Genomic DNA, 12,117 nt, shown 5'->3' on the forward strand with positions numbered 1-12,117 from the left:
AACTGACCTATCCAGGGGTTTGCAACCTTTATAATCAATTTCTCCAGCAATCTAATATTGTTCTAATGTTTGTTTGGAATCAAAAATCCCACTAAGCCATTGCAAGTATTTTTATACAAGCACAGAACTATTCACACCATATTTGTCAAATTCATAAAATACATAAAGTTTTAAAGTCCAGTTATTATCTAAGTAATAATTTTCTTTTGTTTTAAACTTATTTTGTATGATTTCTCTCACCATAAACACACATTTGGCACATTTATTATAATGTTTGAATTGTTTTAAAGCCATAAGATCTAGTCATTCCTAACATATGTACAAAATGTCTGGTGTTTTACACTGTAACGCACAATCAAATAAAATTGATTGACTGATTGTGGTTTTTCTATCAGCAGTTTAATTCAGATGTTTGCAAATAAACATTTTTCTACTGAATTTTGAATTGAATGTTTGCCAGAAAGTTGGATAAAAAAGGCGAAGAAAACAATTTAAGAAACGTTCAACTTGTTTGTTTTTTATGTTAAATAAGTGAAAAAATTACATATTTAATAAATGCAGCTCTACGATAAATATCTTTCTCGTTCTGTGGTGGAGACTCAATAAATATATTTCATAAACTCAGATGAGAAAACTAGGCTTTCCTAAAACAAGTGAACTATACATATTTGCAGATTTCCTCCTTCTTTTCGGTCTAACGTACAAGCTGGCGCATAAGGGGTAAAAACCTGCGGTTCTGGAGTTGCATGTTGCAGGCCCCTGATCCAGTCTCTCATTTCTGTCTCCCCAGAGCTGCTGGAACTGCGGCAGGAAAGCCAGCGAGACATGCAGCGGCTGCAACACAGCTCGCTACTGCGGCTCCTTCTGCCAACACAAAGACTGGGAGAAACACCACCACGTCTGTGGTCAGGGCCTGCAGGGGCTGCCGGGGAGCAGCAGCGTTCCCCTCGGCACCCCTTCCTCCACCTCCTCGGTGTCCTCCAGTGCGCCACCGACCCACTCAGAGAGCACCCCTCCAGGACCCCTCTCCCTGGCGGGCCAGAGCAGTATTGCGGGAGGCGCCGGCAGCGGGAGCGTCTCCGCCAGCCCCAAAGAGAGCAGTTCCAGCAGTGCCTCTCGCTCCACAACCCCAGCGACCCCTGCCCTCCTGGATGCCACCTCACGCTGACGTCTGAGCCCTCTGTTCGTCCATGCGTACTGAAATGACAGTGCCCACACTCCACACAAAAAGCCAAACTGAGGAATCCGCATTGCACACAACTCCCTTTCCTCCTACCCTTATTCATAACGCTCTACTTGCAAGCTCTGTGATAAATCCTTTAACAACCAACAGCTTTTCTCACCATGTATAATGTTTTCTATCTCTTCGGTGACCGGCCCACAGGCAGAAAGATTCCAACCAGAGGTTCAACGTGGTGCAAAGCGTGCAGCTTGCAGCGTCTGCTTCAACATATCAGATTTGTTTGCTGAGAACATAGGCTTTGAATTAAAAATTCACCCTCATTTGTGTAGGCGTGGTGAAGTTAGGGGCTGTGATCAGGCAGCATTTATGAAAGATAAGTAGGACTTGATAGAATTTCCCCTTTAATTTAGCACCAGTGGAGGTACATCATCCAGCCCTGAAATGTGCACTAACAGTCTCCTGATGTGACAACTCTGCAGACTGTTTATTATGAAACTTTATTATGCAGTTTCATAATAAAGAAGCAAAAGTCATAACCTTGCTCCAAAACCAAGGTGGGAAAGGATACGAACTGTGATGCGATTTATTCCTCAGAAACACAACTTAGTATTTATTAAAGGTTTCTTTCTGGCTTTAACGGAAAACAAAGATAAGTCCAAATATTCTGAGTAAAGAATAGCGCTGATGATGATACTGATGATGATATGAGAAATAAATTAATTTTAAACTGCTAACTACCTTGCTAGCAAGCCAAGAAAATCTACACCGGACTCACCTCTCTGCACCATTATGAACCCAAATAAATTCAAAGATGAAACAAATAACATGATCCAAACCTTTTTACTACACTGCCAAAGTGAAAAAAAGAAACATAAGTGATAGAAAGAAGCACTCATCCTGTAACCAAACACAAAGCAACATCACCTCCTGAGCAGAAAAGCGAGCCCTGATAGGACCAGGCGTGGAGGAGCTGCAGAGCAGCATCTCAACTCCGAGATTTAAAAAAAACAAAAGACACAAAACTGTGACCTGCTTTGATCTGCAGCTGCCTCCCGCAGTCCGGATAAAACTCCAGCGACTCCTCAGCGATGGCCCAGACTAGTGAATATGGACAATGCTGTGAACTTGCCAACAAGAAACACTTGATGAAATTGATGGAAACCCTGCCACAGTGTGGTTTTTTTGTGAATGGTAGCGAGGACATAAAGAGGGAAATAGGAAAAAATTAATGCTACATGGCCTCAAAAGAGACAGAGGTAGAAACAAGGCAACGGAGCTCCCAAAAACCTCAACACAAGTTTGGAGACATTGTTCAAGAAGGCATTGCATACTATGGAGACGTACAAGGAGATTGCTTAAAAGTTGATTGTTTGTTTTTTTAAAACAAAAAGCTCAGAAGGAGGAGACATTTTGAGGAATTGCTGTTACCTTTACATTCACTCCTTCCTTTTCCAAAGCATGACTCGCAGTTCAGAAGAGCCGACAGGGCGGTGTAAACTTTGTTCTCCTCTCTTTCTACCTCCCCTCATCCCTTCTTTGCTCGTCCCCAAACTAGTGGACTCACGTTTTACCCCCAAAATCTCGGGTTTGCTTTGGACAGAGCTGCAAAGCACTCGCAGGGGAGGGTTGAACCTACTTGTAGATATTCTTTCTCTTTTCACTTTTTTCATAAATGTCTCCTGATTGCTGATGCCACATGTGCTGCCCTTGTGTATATCCAAAAAAAAGGACTTTGTTTTGGGTTATTTGCCTTTCATTTTCTTCAAAGTTTGGGTTGAGCAGTCACAGCAAGGGAAAGGATGTTTGTCTATGAAAGGAAGCCCCACATTGTACTTATTGTTTGAACTGTTGTATCTATATTGATGAGATGAAACCCCTCTTGTAGAATATTTTGTATTGCTCGCATTGTAAGACAGTGAGAGGACAGAGGTGCAATATGAAGAGAATTCAGCTACTGAATGGAACCTCAGCAACTGCCCATAGGGTGTCATATAATATAGATACATATAGATATATTTAAAGCAACATCAGTAACTTAATGTGAATGTACATAGTATTTAAAAAGGTCCAAAAATGTGTTTGCCAAATAACAAAAACCTTTAAAGTTCAGAACATGACTTTTTCTCACAGTACATTTGTTTTTCACTCGTACAAGCTGAATCAAAGTGTCATGAAACTGCTGGCGACAGACGTAAAGTAACTCCAGCCTGCACCAGGCGACATAACATTATCTGTTTTGGTCTGGGACATCCCAATATAGTCAATCGTTACAGGGGGTTAAAAGTGAAGGATCCATTAGAAATCAGCTTATTTCAGTCAGATCTTCTTTAGTGACTGTGATGATCCTGATCATTCTGATCAATCTGAATCAACATGTTTTGCAAGACAGGCCATTATTGTAGGGGAAAGTGATACGCCAGTGTTAAGCTCACATCAAAAGTCAATTTAATTTTCTGTTTTCGATTTGATCTCTTTGTTGTTTTATTAAACATGTGATTTAAGAAATAAGCTGCAGACGTGGAACAGGCCTTTGTTTCCAGATCGAGAGAGCGGCTTCGCCGCATTCCACATGTTAGTATCTTCTTTTAGCCTCTCCAATACGGACTTATTGCCTTTTATATTGATCATTGTAAACCCTACATGGCTAGCTTCATTTACACTTGGACCAAACTTGGAGAAACAAAAAAACTTTTTTTTTTACAGAAATATATGGTCTTCTTTGGACTGTTTGGGAAAAGCTAAAATTCAGATAAGCTGTAAGGTACCCCTGCATCTATGTGTAGCATTCATGTATGTGTTTTATAATTACTGTGTTGTAGTGTTGAGCTCAGTTGTTTTTCTGTGACATCTTTCTTCTCCCCTGATGTCTAATTGTCAGTCAGACCCACCACATGTCCCTCCATCCCCCCTGTTGACACGAGCTACCTCCTGTGAGCATACAGCGCACCACCAGGAGAGGCTGACCTGGTCTTTAAAAAACACAGATGGCTTGAGAGCAGACATGGGCACACAATCACGTTCGCAGGTGATCAAATGAATCCATGCTGAAAGGAGCTGTCATTACTCATGATGTGGGAAAAAAATCCATTTTCACTGAGCTGCATTTTTATTTTAGGGGAGAAAAAAAAAACAGCTTTTGTTGAGATTTATTGGTAGACACACATCCAGTTATTCCTGCATTTTACCAAACCAACCCCAGAATCAGTGATGACATGTCATTTGCTGTCTGAAACCAATAAAAGCACAGACCAAAGTACTAGTTTGCCATTGTAGACAGTAACATGGCAAGTAATGACAGATGGCAACCAGTCAACCAAAGTATATCTGAAAAACACACACCAGGAGAGTCCAGGAGAGCCCAATCGACAAACAAAACATCTGAGTTTCAGATGTGAATTCTTACTCAAGCAATCAAAGTGCTTGTTGACTACATATTGAGCAGTGCTTCTCTGTAAACAACAGCAGCGTCTCCTTTAGAAAAAGCCTGCCAACTGTGTGTTCTTATGGCTACAAAGCCTTGCAGAGTTAAAGTGAGTACGTGATAAGTGTGTGTCTGTCTGCGGATGGTGGCGTGCCTGTCTTTTAGTAAAAAACAAAAAAGAAAGAAAGAAAGTAAGAAAAAAAACCAAACAGCAACAAAAAAACTTTATGTCTCTCTGCAAACTACTTGAAACCTTCAGAGCTTTAATGAAACATTCAAGAAAATCAACATTGATGTATTGATTTAAAAAAATAATAAATAAAGCAGCAGTTTTTGTGCAGGTTTGTCTATAGAAACATCCACATCATAACACAATGGGGTGACAGTTCCATTCAATTCTTGAAGTGCTTTGTGTGAACCTCCTTGCCTGTGAGTAAGCCCTCAGATAAACAAAGCCAAAACCAATATACAGTGTACAAATTACCAAAATACAACCAAAAGCTGCATCTTTTCTTCTTCACGTTGTTAAGTTTTTCTTATAAAAAAAACAAAAAAAAACTGACACTCCCCCTCCGTGACCCCTCTTCAAGTCGTCATTCTGCAGATTGCAAATATCTGTTACTTTCTCTGTCAAGACGCATCACCACCCTGCTAGTCAAGGGTCTGCTAATTTTTTTTTACATCAGCTACATTTTATCTGTTTAACCATGTTTCATATATGGGCAAAACACATATTCAGAGAGGACATCTAAGTGCAGGGTTGGTGTTTGTCCCAACCTGTAGATCTGCTTGCAAAGTTTCAGAGCTCAGCCAGTGCGATGGTGACACGTCCTTCCTGTGAAACAGGCTCCGAAGACTAAAAAGCTGAAGTGGCAAAACAGTGGACAAAGCACTCGTTTCCCAATAAGCCATGGCTCAGAATGATCTTGTTTTTAAACTTCACATAAACTGAAGTGAAAAGAAGTTTATGCTTTTGTATGTGTAGGGACGCCTTCTATACTGTACTGTGCAATACATTAACGCAGAAAAAAAGACATGTTTCTGTAGGGAAGGTTGGCGCTTTCGAGATCTTTCCCGCTTCGTTTCATTTCTCTCTTCCAACAGTCCTGTTGCCATTTTTTAGATGAAGTAAACTGTGCCAGAGGAATTAAATTCTGATTTGTATTTATTTCTTGCATGCTTCTCTCCCTGTTGCTAATACTGCTTTTTAACTGTTCGCTCTGTTGGATGTGTGAAGCTGTAAAACATTCTAATTCAGGTTATTGTCTGTGTTGAACAATGTAACTGTGTAATTAAAACATGAAATGATGTATCCATCACTCTCCTTCCTTTTCTTAATTTTAAATGAAGATGTATTCCTAAAACAGCATCTTTAGAAGAAGAAAATCTCTCTCTTTGTTATTCAGCTCAGTCATCAGTGGGGTAGGGTTATTATAGATCAGTTTACTCTAACATTTTTGGAGTAAGATATCAATAGATCTTAACACATCACAGTTTCAATTTAGCTTAATACGAGAAAGTCTAAGGAGTGTCTTTCAAACATTGAAACAGCACGCAAAAAAAGCACAAACCAAAATGCAAAAGTAAAATTAAATATCTTTATAAAATATCTTTCAACTGTGAGTGTAAACATTTTCTGCAAAAAGAAGGGAGGTAAGCTAAGAGGGTGACTAATTTCCCTAAATACATCCCACAATATAGCAAAGAAACCTTAAGTGTTTTTTTCTAAAATATTTATGAACTACAGGTAATATACTGTATATTCTGCAAGAACGAAGGAATTTTTATTTGTTACTTAAGTTAACAAGAATGCACACACTTTTTTTGTCCAAGACATTTCATACTTCGCAAGAATTCAAGATCAGAATACTTGGAGAGTCCTCACAGGTCCCTCATACTGGAAAATGTATGTTTGATATTGTCGGACAACACACAGGACAAAGTTCTGCCCAGATGATGTGTCAAGAATAAGCTGCAAGAGTTTCCTGACCAGAGGCAAAAGAACAAAATGAAGGTATATCAACATGGTCCACCTTAGTGGTTAATTCATCTGAGTCAATAGAATTTCGTGGATCACCTGGGGTTAAATCCTTTATTAGTCCTTTTCCCAGTGTGAACCAAAGCAATTAAACTAATGAAAACATTTTAATGCAAAACAAACAGAGATGATGAATGCATTTCTAACCTCAGCGTTCAATAACTGCACTATTTTATAATAATGTTTCTTTTGTGTAAATGTGTATGTTTAAAATAAATGTATAGGTTTTCCCAAATGGGACCATGCACCGCATTCAGAGTTGGAAGTGGAGGTTCAGAGGTGGGATAGCAATGTAGATCTATTGAATTTATGTGTCCAAACACAAATGCAAGGACCATGTTCACTATTAGAAGATACTGTACAATGTGTGACACTGGGTTAATATGCTAATAAATAGTTTATAGATAAATTAGTTTTATTGGATTGTGAATCCAGCTGATGCTGAGAGAAATGACAGCTTTCTAAGAAGATTCTTTGTAGCTGCTGCATTCATATTTTAATTCACAGAGAGGCATAAAGTATGATATACGTATGTGCTTTTGTATATGGCAGCGTTTTTTCTTCTGAAAGATTTGCAGCATATTTTATTTTTCCTGTTTATGTTAAGTTGTTGCTTGTTTGAAATGGCATCAAGTTAAAGTGGAATTGTCTGTTCCGGTGCAAAAAGGCGTCCCTGTTCAAATAACGTCCATAAGTAAAACAAAAATTTTGTAAAAAAATAAAAATTATACAATGTATGCATAACATTAACTTACTTATCTTCGACACAGCAAGAGATAATAAAAAAAAGCCACATTAAAAATGTGTCATCGCATAATGTCCATATCTTGGATATAGAAGGTGGGTCAATGCCTCAATTTACCTCCACTCTCTGCTATATTACAACCCTACCAATCAATCAATCAATCAATCAATCAATCAATCAATCAATCAATCAATCAGCTTTATTGTCAATTCCTCTTACATGTCCAGACATACAAGGGAATCGAAATGACGTTTCTCACTATCCCACCGTGATACAAGACAGGGCGTTACTAACATTGAGTAACAATAAAAGACACAGTCTAACTAAAATTATCCTAAACAATTAATAAATAGATGTACAATAACTAGACATATAGCGTAAAAAGTTTTACAACTGAGAATGTATATGTTTATATATAAGTATATGGAGATATACAGATAAAAAAAATGGCAGAAATGCAGAGTTTAAATGCCGAATTTGCCCTCTATGTTAGGAGGAAGGGCAGTTGTGCAAGGTTCAGGGTTTCTTCTTCTTCATCTTCTTGGCCGCTTTGATGCTGAGGGGAGGGAATTCAGCATCCTCACAGCCTGATGGATGAAACTGTTGGAGAGTCTGGCGGTGCGGGAGCAGAGGCTTCTACATCTTTTCCCGGAGGGCAGGACACTGAACGGTTTGTGGGATGGGCGTGCTATCGAGGTGAAACTAGGACATATTTTGCAGCCTTACCCCTCTGTAGTGAAGAGAGTATTGTCTTCTCCACCGCGCCAGGCCCCAGCCTCAGACGGTATGGATACGGCCCTGGGAGCAAGCTTTCCCTCCTCCCCTCCCTCTCCCATTCTCCTCCTCTTGCATCCCTGTCACGTGGCCTCCACTGTGTCCCTCCAGCGCGTCATGACGAGCCTCAAACACAGGTGATGCTTATTAGCCTCCCAACCAAATTTCCTTCCGGTGAAAGAGGTTTTTCTTTTTCTGTAGGTGACCATTTCGGTAAGCTGAAGCTGGTTTTTGCAGGTACTAATATGTCTGAGCAGTGAGCATGGCGGAAAATCATCTGGAGTACCGCTACCTTGAGGGCGAGCCTATGGGTGAGCATTTCAACGAGGACCCGGTGAGTTATCTTGCCTTTGCGTGGAGAGCATAAAGGGCGCCGTCACGCCATGATTGCCACACTCCCGACACAAGCGCGCACGCATTGCGGGCAGAGTCGCTGTTGTCAAAAGCTGAGGTGGGAGCTACATGCTAGCCTCATGCTGCTGGACACTAGGCTAACAGAGGCCAAGCAGGTGCATTAGCTGTCCGCAACACGAGCTATCTGCTGCTCATTGCAATGTCCGTTCATTCATTAACACTACGGTTCATTTTACTTTCGCCCACATGAAAAGATGACAATAAAAATAGTATTCATTGTGCGTGTTTATTAAAGCGAGGCTCCAAGGAATGAAAAAGGGGGGAAAGAAATAAAGGACGCACACAGACCTCCTATTCAGTCATGTTCCAGTAAAATGCAGCACAGTATGCACAGCTATCTTGCAATTGATTAGATGTGGATTGAGGTGAATAATACAGTTGCTATGTAGATGCAAACCTTGCAGCTCGTCTTAAAATGCTCTGTAAATATTCTTAAAGCGTTTGGGGGTTTCTTCAGGGAATGCGCTGACCCATATTATTAAATTATTAATCGTGCTATCAAAGTCTCAGAGACTGTTCAAGCTATGTTTGAAAACATCTGTACATATTTTTCTGAATGAGTTATTTTTTGGGAAAGCACTTTAAGAAAATGAGATAATTGCAAAGGAAAATAGCATTATGGGTCACAGATGAATACGGAAATCATAAAAGAAAACGTGCAGAATAGGATGAAGTGTAAACCTAAGCAAATGGCTTAAATAGACGAGTTTTTCAAATTGTATCTAATTTGAGATGGGTTTCTCCCTGGTTCAGGCCACAACCTGCTAACATTGAGTACTCTGTTAGAGAAGGACTGACAACTTTTGATTTTAAGAATGAGAAAATGTCAAATTTCTAAATTTACTGGCTTCAGACTTTTATGCACTCATTCAACTTAATTGTACATTGTCAGCTTACACCATTGTGGGTTGAAATGCTTGCTATTCCTTGTTTCAGGAGCTCCTGGCCATCAAGGCCAGGGTTCAGGAGCTGGAAATGGAAGAAGAGACTGAAAAACTGAAGGAGGAAGAGGAGAGATGTGATGCAGAGGAGATGCAGCTCCTGACCAGCAGTCCCCGGCCTGGTAAGAAAGATGACTTTTGCATCTGATCTGTAAGGCGTTTTTTTTCATGCCGTTATTGGTATGCAACTAAATGCATATTATGCTCTTGGGGGTGGGGGGCTCTGTAAAGTAACTTTTTCCTTTTAGACCAGGTGTGTAGCATTGCAGCCTCTGGGTGGCTAAAGTAACCACATTTTTTTCCCCCATCTGGCTAACACCTGCGACACCTCACTGTGGTCACAACGGTGTTCACATGTGCCTCATCACTGCCCAATGAGACGAAGCAGTGAGCTCCAGAGAGCCAGAAGTGTCCGTCTTGTTGCCTGTGGCTATTTTCTGCCTCTGTGCATCTCCTCATGTCTCCCTTTGTTTTGCTTTTCCAATAGAACTGAGATGCTACCAGATAAGACATTTTTGTCTCTGCATTTTTGGCAACATTTCAAAGTGGCTACTTGCTAAAACTGAGAGGTGATTAAGACATGTAGCATGTTTGTTTTTTTGTTTTAAACCCAGGTCCGTTCTACAGTATGACTCCTGAAGAGAGGATAGATGCCGACAACCGATCAATCTATGTTGGAAATGTAAGGATTGTGTGCCATTTTGGACATGTATGATTTTTTTATTTATTTATTTTTTTTTATTCTAATTTGACCCATTGATTAAATTTCAGGTAGATTATGGAGCTACTGCAGATGAGCTGGAGATCCATTTCAATGGCTGTGGACCTGTAAACAGAGTTACCATCCTGTGCGACAGGTTCTCGGGCCATCCAAAAGGGTGAAACTACTTAGTTGTTATATCTTCCACCTATTCTTTACCCTTTATTATTGTGTCAATGGAAACATTCAGGCCATGTGTAACAGTCTGCTTTTCCTTCTTGTCTTTTACAGCTTTGCTTACATCGAGTTCTCTGATCGAGATTCTGTGCAGAGTGCCATTGGTTTGCATGAGACTGTGTTCAGAGGACGGGTTCTTAAGGTGAATCTATAAACTCTGACGTCGGCTTTTAGAAAGATGCTCACTGGCTTTCCACCCGTTTCCCCCAGACTTCAGTGGGATTGTTGCTGGCTTGCACAAACCTAAAGATAGCTTTGAGCTGTCTCATAACTCCAGTGATGGAAGGTCAAATTTTTGTTCATCCTTGACTATATGATGACTGAATGCTACTGGCAAAATTTGATAATTTTCACAAAGGCCTGGATTAAACTATTGAAAGCTTTGAAATGGCAGCTTCCTTTGGTTTAAACATGTTTAGAAAGGATTCAGCTGTAGGCTGCTGAACCATAGATGAATGTAATCTTGAAATCTACTATAACCCTGATGTCTCCTCTTTCATTGGAGGCTGGACTTCAGTGCAGCCCAATTACGGTAAATGTTTTTGTCTGGCCTGAAAATCTTTTTAAATACTGCTCTTTTAGATTGGGTTAAACTGATAATGTTGGCCTCCATTTATACTTCTGTTTTTAAAGCAGTGTTTTTACTGAGAATGAATTTGCAGTTTGCCTGAACACAAGCATTGTGTACCATCTATGTCTTGGGTTAGTTAGCTTAAAGTAAAGCCTATATCATCATCTGAAATGTAGCATTAGGCTGTGCTCCTGCCCACTGAAATCAGAGCTTGTTTTTTTGTTACCATACAGAGTAAATATACTCGAACAATTGAAATCTTGGAATGTTTCCACAATACTTGAACCCAGTCATGAAATGAAGACTTCTCTTTCTAGCTACACAAGTATGACATTTACAGTGTATTTCATGTAATTGGTCAGTGTGAAAAGCTACAGTCAGTTGATGAATGATGTTGTGCAACATATTTTGAGAATTAACTGAACTTTTAACAAATTTATCATTTGACTCTCAGGTATTGCCTAAGAGAACCAACATGCCCGGTATCAGCACCACGGACAGGGGTGGACACAGAGGAGGTCACACCAGAGGCAGAGGCCGTGGCTACCGTCCCCCCAGGTACCAGAACAGTTCCCGAGGCAGATTCCGGTACCAGTCTTCAAGACCGCAGCACCAGTCCCCTCACCCTTACTATGGAGGACCATCAGCGGGAAAGAGACAGTGGGGTCACATGGACTACCATGAACAAACTACGAAACGTTACCCCTGCCTCCTTCTCATTACGCCACCATCTGAGGATCTCGGGGCAGCGCCGAGTGGACAACACTACCCTCAGCAGCGTTAGCACTAGCAGATTTTGGCTGGCTGGAAGGGATTTTTAAACTCTAAATGCTTTCCAGCATAATTTAAGTATTGTGATGCCTAGGATTGACCAGTGTCAATCCTAGGCCAGATCTGACAAAAGCTGACTGGGGTTGATGCGATATAGGTTTGTTGCTGTGAATGCATGTGACGGTCCTCAAGTTGCATCTGTTTTTAAAAACTGTGGTTTTGTTTTGTAATGTATAACCCCTCTGTGTGTAATTGACAAGCTCTTTGCTACATGAATAAATAAAAAATAATTCAACACTCAAAGTGTCCTAAAAGACACACA

The 12,117-nt window shown here is 40.4% G+C and overlaps 2 protein-coding genes across 9 annotated transcripts in view; both read left to right on the plus strand.

Moving 5' to 3' along the window:
* The window catches only part of cbfa2t3 (CBFA2/RUNX1 translocation partner 3), a 42,944-nt gene extending 37,026 nt beyond the window's left edge, over nt 1-5,918 (plus strand). For all 7 annotated transcript variants that reach the window (XM_023331966.1, XM_023331967.1, XM_023331969.1 and 4 more), the window contains one exon: nt 791-5,918. In XM_023331966.1, coding sequence (XP_023187734.1) covers nt 791-1,168 — 378 coding nt within the window. In that variant the 3' untranslated portion in view covers nt 1,169-5,918. The remainder of the gene's footprint in view (nt 1-790) is intronic.
* Nucleotides 5,919-8,114: 2,196 nt separating this feature from the next.
* Nucleotides 8,115-12,098, plus strand: pabpn1l (poly(A) binding protein nuclear 1 like, cytoplasmic). 2 transcript variants are annotated; one of them, XM_023332301.1, is made up of 7 exons: nt 8,116-8,298; nt 8,399-8,495; nt 9,512-9,638; nt 10,131-10,198; nt 10,288-10,394; nt 10,508-10,595; nt 11,479-12,098. In XM_023332301.1, exons 2-7 carry the CDS (start codon nt 8,424-8,426, stop codon nt 11,806-11,808), a joined length of 792 nt encoding a protein of 263 aa, XP_023188069.1. In that variant the 5' UTR covers nt 8,116-8,298; nt 8,399-8,423; the 3' UTR covers nt 11,809-12,098. The 2 variants fall into 2 exon arrangements, with proteins under 2 accessions (XP_005806795.1, XP_023188069.1); XM_005806738.2 differs by having other exon boundaries at nt 8,115-8,495.
* The last annotated feature ends 19 nt before the right edge of the window (nt 12,099-12,117 follow it).

The sequence above is a fragment of the Xiphophorus maculatus genome, chromosome 4 (genome assembly GCF_002775205.1).
Source record: "Xiphophorus maculatus strain JP 163 A chromosome 4, X_maculatus-5.0-male, whole genome shotgun sequence".
NCBI classification, from domain to species: domain Eukaryota; kingdom Metazoa; phylum Chordata; class Actinopteri; order Cyprinodontiformes; family Poeciliidae; genus Xiphophorus; species Xiphophorus maculatus.

What these genes read in the sequence shown, in the direction of transcription:
- pabpn1l (XM_005806738.2), top strand. Translation starts at nt 8,424, where the DNA reads ATGGCGGAAAATCATCTGGAGTACCGCTACCTTGAGGGCGAGCCTATG. An exon ending in AGCATTTCAACGAGGACCCG is followed by an intron (nt 8,496 to 9,511) that starts GTGAGTTATCTT and finishes TCCTTGTTTCAG; the next exon opens with GAGCTCCTGGCCATCAAGGC. An exon ending in TTCTCGGGCCATCCAAAAGG is followed by an intron (nt 10,395 to 10,507) that starts GTGAAACTACTT and finishes TGTCTTTTACAG; the next exon opens with CTTTGCTTACATCGAGTTCT.